The sequence below is a fragment of the Chrysochloris asiatica genome, unplaced genomic scaffold, assembly GCF_000296735.1.
Source record: "Chrysochloris asiatica unplaced genomic scaffold, ChrAsi1.0 scaffold00161, whole genome shotgun sequence".
NCBI lineage: Eukaryota > Metazoa > Chordata > Mammalia > Afrosoricida > Chrysochloridae > Chrysochloris > Chrysochloris asiatica.
This window is the reverse complement of record NW_006408679.1, coordinates 2,307,542-2,317,050: the sequence shown is the minus strand read 5'-3', so window position 1 is coordinate 2,317,050 and position 9,509 is coordinate 2,307,542. Positions and strand designations below refer to the sequence as shown.

General features: G+C 39.1%; 1 protein-coding gene across 1 annotated transcript in view; it reads right to left on the bottom strand.

Annotated features, from left to right (window-relative positions):
* The window catches only part of PLD5 (phospholipase D family, member 5), a 66,348-nt gene extending 57,308 nt beyond the window's left edge, over positions 1-9,040 (bottom strand). Inside the window, exon 1 of the mRNA XM_006871156.1 lies at positions 9,032-9,040. Within this exon, the coding sequence (XP_006871218.1) occupies positions 9,032-9,040 (9 nt within the window). The remainder of the gene's footprint in view (positions 1-9,031) is intronic.
* Positions 9,041-9,509: the final 469 nt, after the last annotated feature.

The window sequence follows — 9,509 nt, the reverse complement described above, 5'->3', positions numbered from 1 at the left end:
CATCTCAATGTAAAGAAAACAAAAATCCTCACCACTGGACCAATAAACAATATTCTTATCAACGGAGAAAAGATTGAAGTTGTCAAGGACTTCATTCTTCTTGAATCAACTATTAACCCTCATGGAAGCAGCGTCAAGAAATCAAATGATGTATTGCATTGGGCAAATCTGCTGCACAGGACCTTTTTAAAGCGTTGAAGAGAAAAGATGTCAGCTTGAGGACTAAGGTGCACCCGACCCAAGCCATGGTATTTTCAATAACCTCATATGCATGCAAGAGCTGGACACTGAATAAGAAGACTATAGAAGAATTGATGCTTTGAGTTATGGTGTTGGAGGAGAATACTGAAAGTGCCATGGGGTGCCAAACGAATCAATAGATCCATCTTGGAAGAAGTGCAACCAGAATGCAGCTCTTCGTAGGCCAAGATGGCTAAACTTCGTCTCTCATACTTTGGACATATTGTCAGGAGGGACTAGTCACTGGAGAAGGATCTCATGTTTGGTAAGGTGGAGGGTCAGAGAAAAAGAGGAAGACAGCCAATGAGATGGACTGGTCTAGTGGCAGCATCAATGGACCCAAGTGTGGCAACAGTAGTGCCCAGAATCGGGCAGTGTTTCATTTTTCTCTGCATAAGGTCGCTATGGGTTGGTACCGACATGATGGCTCCTAACAACAACTGTGGCTAAGGATTGTGAACATTTCTTCATATGTTTGTTGGCTACCCAGATCTCCTCCTTGATGAAGTGTCTATTCATGTCCTGTGCCTTTTTTTAACTGGGTTATTTGTCTTTTTTTTTGTAGAGGTGTTGTAGTTTCTTATATATTTTTGAAATGAGTCCCTTGTCTGATGTGTGGTTGCAAAATATTTCTTCCCATTCTGTCAGTTTCCTTTTTACTCTTCTGGTGCAGTCTTTTGATGCACATAAGTTTTAACTTTTTAGTATATCCCAGTCATCTATTTTGTCTACTTTTGTTTGTGTAGGTTTCAAAATGTTTGGTAGTCTGTGTATTCCCTGAATTAGTGCCCTCACATTTGTGCCTATTTTTTCATTGATGACCTTCATAATTTTGGGATTCACATTTAGGTCTTTAATCGGTATCTACTTTTATCATAGTGTAGTGGTTATGAATCGGGCTGCTAACTTCAGGATCAGCAGTTTGAATATACTAGTTGTTCCATGGGAGAAAGATGAGGTATTCTGCTCCTGTAAAGATTTACAGCCTTGGAAACCCTGTACTGGGTTGCTATGAGTAGGAACCGACTCCACGGCACATAACCACCGCGACCACTGTTATCATAACAGAAATATCCTAAGGGCAGCATTAAAGAACAAAAATTTATCTTCTCACAGTTCAGGGGACTAGAAATCTGAATTCAGAGTGTTGTTCTAGGGGAAGTTCCTTCTTTGTCTACTTTAGCGTCAAATATCTGGAAATTCTTGGAGATCATGGTGTCATCTGTCTCCATTATCCACAAATAGCGTCTGTCCTATCACATCCATTTATCTTGCTTCTGTGTCTAATCCACTCTTTTTATAACTCAGTAGCTTTAGGGCACACATCACACTGATTTAAAATAAATAACTAAACCAAACCATTTCCATCTAGTTGATTTTGACTCAAGAGACCCTAAAGGACAGAGTAAGCTGTCCCATAGGGTTTCTAAGGCTGTTAATTAACAGAAGCAGACTGCCATATCTTTCTTCTGCAGAGCTGATGATGGGTTTGAACCACTAACCTTTCATTTAGAAGCTGAGTGTATAACCACTGTATCAGCAAGATGCCTTCCCTACACTGATAGGGCCTCATTAGCATAAAAAACACTTTATTTTCCAACAGGATTACAGCCACAGGTAAAGGGATTCCAACTCATATTTTGGGGGACATGAAAATATTTACTGATGAAGATCAAAGGCCACAACCTTTGATATGGGTTGCACCTCAACATAAAGAAAACAAAAATCCTCACTACTGGACCAATAAATGGTGGGTGGTGGTTATGTGCCATGGAGTTGGTTCCAACTCATAGTGACCCTGTACAGGGTTTTTGAGGCTGTAAATCCTTATGGGAGCAGAAAGCCTCATCTTTCTTCCATTGAACAGCTGGTAGTTTCGAACTGCTGGCCTTGCGGTTCACAGCCCGATTCATAGCCACTAATGCTACCAGAGCTCCGTAAATAATATCACAATAAATGGAGACAAGATTAAAGTTGTCTGTCAATAACTTATTTTGCTCACATCAACCATCAACACTCATGGAAGCAGCAGTCAAGTAATCAAGCAACATATTGCATTAGGCAAATCTGTTGCATAAGAGCTCTTTAAAGTGTTGAAGAACAGAGATGTCAGTTTGAGGACTAAGGTGCACGTGACATAAACCATAGTATTTTCAATAACCTCATATGCATGTGAAAGTTGGACAGTGAATAAGGAAGAGTGTAGAATAATTGATGCATTTGAGCTATATTGTTGGATGAGAATATTAAAAGCACCATGGTCTGCCAAAAGAATAAAGCAATCTGTGTTGGAAGAAGTATAGCCAGAATATTCCCAGGAAGCCTGGATGGCCTGACTTCATCGCTCATACTTCAGACATATTGTCAGGTGTACCAGTCTTTGGAGAAGGTTATCATGTTTGATAAAGTGGAGGGTCAGAGAAAAAGAGAAAACCCCCCCAGTGAGATGGATTGGCATAGTGGCAGCAGAGATGGGCTCAAATGTAGCAATAATAGTGAGGTTGGCTCAGGACTGGGCAGTGTTTCATTCTGTTGTGCATAGGGTCACTATGAATTGGTACTGACTAGATGGCACTTAACAACAACAACACCAACAAATCAATCCATTAACATTTGTTATGAGACTTTCAAGAGTTAACACATGTAAGGGCCTTTGAGTTGCTGTATTACATTTTAATCACTAAAATATGCTAGCAATTATTATTTTTATTATTTATATGACACAAGTCTTAAGCATAAAAGTCTAGTAGAATATTGCAGCAGAAGAGACAGATGATTTTATTAGTTACTCTCAGTGAATAGCTAGAAAAGGTCAAACTCACACTGGCAAGCAAAAATACTGACCAAGTTCAATGTCTAATCAGTGTAGATGAAGGATTTAAATATAGGTTTTCTGACCTCTGACCAAATACACCCAGGAATATAATTGTACTGGCTTCATTTGAGTCCAGTATCACTTTATAAAAATTGCATATGATTTTGAATTCATCAACCAAACCAGGCAAAGTGAAATTCTGGCCATATAAAAACCTGCAAAAATAGACTTGCTTTCTATGACCTGAATACTCAGTTGAGGAGTTTGTGATGGCAATTCTAAAGACTTGGAGCAAGCAGGTACTAAACTCCCTTCTTATTCAGCAAAGTGAGTTTGAACCACAAGGTCAGCGGTTCAGACTCACCAGCCCCTCCATGGAAACCTTCTACAGGATCTCTATGAGTCAGAACCGACTCCTTGGCACTTAACAACAACAATGTGATGGGTGGAACTACAGTTGCCTTGACAGGGCCAGATCAAATGAGTTTGCAGGCTTTATATAGTCCATGAGGAACTCTGGTGGTATAGTGATTAAAAGTTGGGCTGATAATCTCGAGGTCAGTAGTTTGTCAGTTTCTTCTCAGTTTTCATGTTTGCTTGTTCTGCTTGGAAGTTCATTTTCATGGTAAGTTGTGAAGTGTTAACTTTCTTTGGGGTTATCTTGTAGTGCATTAACTTTTCCCTCCATTCAAGACAATTTATTGCATCCTGTAATCTATCTGACCTTCTCACCGCCTGGATATCTGTTCTGACATTTTCCTCTTTTTTGACATTGTTATTATTTTGATCTTCGGTTGACCTCCCAACTCCTTTGAATTCATTGTTGTAATTTTGTTTTGTACTGGACTCTGCTGTCCGTCATCTGAGTTTCAAGTGGTGTTGCTACACCTGTCAATCTCTGGTTGTTGTCTGTTCTTGTTGGTTTTCAGTCCAACAAACTCCCTTTAGGATGTTTTGAAGTGCTGAATTGGCTTTGACAAAATCTCTTAGCTTCTGTTTATCCTGGAAAGTTTTGATTGCACCATCATATTTGATTGGCAGTTTTGCTAGATAGATGATTCTTGGTTGGCAGTTTTTTTCTTCTAGGATTTTGTGTATGTCACCCAATTGTCTTCTTTTTTTCTCCCCCCATTGTCTTCTTGCCTGCATGGTTTCTTATGAATAGTCAGAGCTTAATCTGATTTGCTTGTCTTTGTAAGTAACATTTCTCTTTCCCTGGCTGCTTTTAGGATTCTCTCATTGTCTTTGATTTTGGAGAGCTTGATTATTATATGTCTTGGTGATTTTCTTTTGGGGTCTATCCTTCCTGGGGTATGTTCTGCTTCTTGAATGTTTATCTTCTCATCTTTCAAGATGTTAGGGAAATTTTCTTCCAGAAGCTCTTTCACTATATCTTCTGTGGACTTCTCTGATTCTTCCTGTTCCGGAATGCCAATAATTCTTAAGTTGTTCCTCTTCATGGAGACAAGAAGACAATGTAATGACATATATAAAACTCTGAAAGAAAACAATTGCCAATCAAGGATTATATATCCAGAAAAATTGTCCATCAAATATGACAATGAAATTAAGCCATTCTCAGACAAATGGAAACTAAAAGAATTTGTAAAATCCAGACCAACCTTACAAAAAATACTACAGGGAATTCTTTGGACAGAGAACAAACAACAGCAGACAACAACCTGAGAGTAACACACATGATACTATCACCCAGAACTCAACCCAGATATGGAAATATGCAGAGTAAAACAGATCTATAAGACTGAAAACAGAGAACCAGAGATAGAGTTGTAACAACAACAAAAACATAAATTATGAAGAGGGAATAATCCAGTAAAGAACATTTAAATGAAGAAGTAATCAAATAGATTTCAAGAAAAAACAAAAGAAGATAAATAAAAATGAGCCTAAACGTAACCCTGAAAACTAGACTGAGTCTTTACTCCTAGCCCTAGCCCAACCCTCACCCCTAACACTAACAAGTCTTAACCACAAACCCTAACAATAAATGAAGTTCTAGGCCTAGCCAAGACCTTGTCATAGTCCCAACTCTAACCTTTACTCCTTACTCCTGCCCACCCCACTTCCCCACCACAAAAAGTTAATGGAAAAACTAGAAGCAGAAAATAAAAATGCTTATTTAATGGCACCACAATTATGAATGGTGTTTGTCCCTTTAGGTGTGATCAGATAAAAGGAGGCATATTTATGGACATTGTCAGCACTTGTCTTATGGTCTATTTGTCAAGATTAAGATGGAAGTGGGCACTGCCTCTGTGCACTCTATTTAGATTTCTCCAGTCACTTGTATTCCTTTTGCCTTATTGTGTGAACTAGGCTGCTGACTTTCTGTGAGCTTTTATCTGCAATCCCTGACATCACTCTGCTCTGTGGCTATATTATATTATATTATATCTTTAGAATCTGAAGGCAGTGGAGCAAGCAAACCTTTACCTCTGAACCATACAATGACTCAAGCACTTTTTCTATTTTATACGAAGGGGACTTCAAAAGCTCATGGAAAAATTCCATTATCTTTGGATTCAATTTTCCCACAAATGTTTTGAAGTACACTGAAGATGGAAAAAAATAAACTAGGTTTTGTTTTGCAGAGTTTTCAGGCAGATAAAAAGTTTTATAAACAAACTTTCTTAAGATGCTGTTGTTGTTGTTGTTGTTAAGTGCTGTCAAGTCAGTTCCGACCCATAGCGATCCTGTACAGGGTTTCCAAGGGTGTAAATCTTTACGGGAGTAGAAAGCCTCATCTTTCTCCCACAGAGCGGCTGGTAGTTTTGAACTGCTGACCTTAAGGTTTGCAGCCTGATTCGTAAGATGCTGACACTGGAGGAAATAACAGAGTTGGGCTTCTGAAAAACTTCTATGTCTGGATTATAAAAGGAACAAAATACTACAGTTCTAGTTGTTTAGCTGAGGCTGTCTTCAAGTTGCCTTACAATTTATGACACACCTTAGTGAAAATTAGCTAATGAGAATGCTATGCATCACAACAGAATATTGTCCGATACAGTGTTGGCAAGTGAGCCCCTAGGTGGTCTACCACAGTGGACTCACCCATATCAATGATCATGAAGACGGTGCAAGACTGCCCAATGCTTCATTCTGTTATACATAAGATTGCCATGAGTTGGAAATGGCTCTATGGATGATAACTAACAATTGCCTAAAATCAAGCCCTTGTCTGGTAGGCTGCTCAGCTCATTTCGGTCTGATGCCCAGCCACATGTCTATGGGGTATGTGGTGGGCCTCCCTGACTTCACTTCACTGTGCAACCCCATAGATGGTCTAAACTGTCTGAAAATAAGTCAAATGGTTTGAATATCATCATCTTGAAAAAGCTGGAGATTTGCCAGCTAGTTATTCTTTTGGGGAAATTTTTTTCTCAGGAAGAGATGCTTTTATTTGCCACAAAGGAGTATAGGGTTGGTGATCAATCCAAGGACATACGAGAGGCTTAGATCTTCCAAAAACCTGGAACTTCCTGATAAAAAAGCAAAACTCCTAGAGCATTTTTTAAAGACTTGAATGGTATCAATGATCCCATTTGATCCCTTGCAATAGGACACCATAAAGTATAAGAGACTTTGGCAAACATACTTGGATCAGCACTGGACCACAAGGTTGGCAGTTCAAACTCACCAGCTGCTTCTCGGAAACCCTACACAGGATCTCTATGAGTCAGAACTGACTTGATGGCACTTAACAACAACAAAAACATATAATCTATGAGATGTTATTAACCTACTGTTTAGGAAGAAATAACAACAGAAGCAATGCTAATTTATTATAATGTTCACTGTGCACCGGACACTGTTTTAAAGGCTTTACATGTATGACTTGACTTTAATCTTACACTAACCCATTAACAACAACAAACCCATTATATATGTAAAAATATGAGGTATAGGGAGGTTAAGAGACTTGCCCAAATGCATAACTAGTAAGTGGGGAAGCTGAGATTATAACACTCAAATATTAGTCTAATATTTCATCCTTAGGAAGAATTATTTACAAAATGTAGCACCAGTCAGATGAGAAGTTCCTGGTGGTGATGGCCAAATCCAACTTTGTGTGTGTGAGCTTTCTCTTCTTTTTTGTCCTAGTACTGTTAGTTATGGAGTGTAGTGTTACAGGATAATGTGCTGGACCACAAGGCCAATTTGAACTGCAAAGTCGGTGGTTCAAACCCACCAGCCGCTCCTCAGAAACACTATACAAGGTTGCTATGAGTCAGAACCAATTCGACGGCACTTAACAACAACCACAACAACTGTTAGCTGTGTGGGACTCGGTGATTCTGTGTTAGAATTCTCCTCTTCTACGCAGGAAGCCAGGTTCAATTCCTGGCTAGAGCACGTCACACACAGCCAAAGACCATCTCTCAGTGTTGCTAGGATGCCAAACAGGTTTTGGCAGAGCTTTCAGACTAGGAAGAAAATCCTGCTGACCTACTTCTAAAAAAAATCAGCCAATGACAATTCACAATGGTCTGATCCCCAACCAATCAGAGGGTTGGTGCAGGACAGACCCTGCTTTATTCTATTGTATATGGGGTTGTCATAAGTCAGAAGTTGACATTAGGGGAAATGTGTAACGACATGGAAAAAACCCACATTTTTCTTTATTTTTTCAGAATTAGTGGGAGGAGTTTATGAAAGGGAATGCATTAAGAGAAAAGAAAACAAAAGAAAAAGATGCTTTTCAGCTAGGACATGAGAGTCAGCATCAAGGGGCTCAGGCTTGCCTTGGTGGGTTTTATTGGAGATGCATAAACCATAGCAGACAGCTGATGGATGCTCTTGTCAGTAGGGACAAGAGAGGAGAGAAATCATTCTTTGCTGTAATTCAGAATAATTAATACAAGTTAGCCTAAGCGCAGCTCAAGTGATCATTTTCAGATGTCTGATTGTTGTTCTCATGATTTTACAGAAACGTGAACACATATTTCTTTAATTTCCTTAACGAAAGAACCTGCAATTGTGAATAGCTATAACTTACCCAGAAGGCTGCTGATTTATATTCTGAGTTGCTGCAGGAAATTTTAATTACTAGAAGCTCTAACTTGATTTTGCTTCTGCCTTCAAGGTGAAATTTCTGTTCCTAGAGTTGAACTTCAAGGCTCAAAGATAGTCTGAAATGTACTCTCTTGCCCCTCTACTCCCACAATCGGTGGCCTATATTCCATTTTTTGATGTCTTATTTTCTTTGTTTACCAAGTGGGAAAAATAATGCTTGCTAGAAGGCGCACGACTAAGTAAAGAGACAGCAAAGAATGTAAAAATCTTAGAGTGAGGTCTTATTTCAAAATTAACCCAGAGACAGACAGACAGACAGACAGACACACACACAATATTCCTTAATTCTACAAATGAACCTTATGTTGTATTTGCACAGTCTGATTGCTCAAAGGAACCCAGGATTAGGAATCACAAAATATTATTCTCCAATCTAGCAAATTCCTTTTGAACCTTGGTTTTCTTAAGTGCAAATTGTTAAGTGTTTGACTGCTAACTGGACTGTTAGAGGGTCAAATTCACCCAGAGATGCCTCAATCTACTTCTGAAAACCACAAGGTCAGCTTGAACCGCTTGTGGTGTTTCAAACCCACCAGGCACTCCTCAGAAACCCACACAGGTCACTATGAGTCAGAACAGACTCCACAGCACTTAACAACAACAACATTTATATTAAATTTCCCGTTTTTTAAAGACTATGTGGTTTCTGTCTCCTGATTGAACTCAGACAGATACACAGACACAGTTTAAAGTGTAAACATTCCTACTTCTTAAATTTGAAGTCTTAGGAAGAAGAAACTTAAGACACAAATCAGCAGGTAAAAGGAATCAGCTGGTGAGTATGTGTAGGAAGCCAGAGCCTTCCAAGGCTCATGACTATCTTGAAACCAAACTTACCTAGCAACAGTTATGTCAGCACTAGAAACTTACAGGTGAATTTACCTGAGCCATTTCGGAGAAAAGGAAACTTAAACTAACCAAAACATCACATGATTCAGTGCTGCTATAACAATGCTTATACTTATGTAATCATATCCTGGTTGGTAATCATATCCTTGTTGCTATAGAAAACATTGTAACTAGGCAGAATAACAATGACCTAATGCAAAAGTACTATATAAACTACGTTGCTACAATAAACTTGGTCACTTGCCATCAGCATGTGTCCCTTACCTAATCACCGATCCCCGCTTTTCCCTCGAGTAACTCACGCAGTGGTCTGAGCTGGTCTCAGACCCCCATAAGTATGAACTGCTCCCTATATGTATTATTATTATCATTATCTCACTTTACAAAAATGTTAACGGTCACTACTTAGGGCAGTGACACACAGAATAACAAATATTTACTACTATTACTGGTGCGGCACTGTGGGTTAATGCACTGGACTGCAGAGTCAGTTTGAACCTCAAGGTCAGTG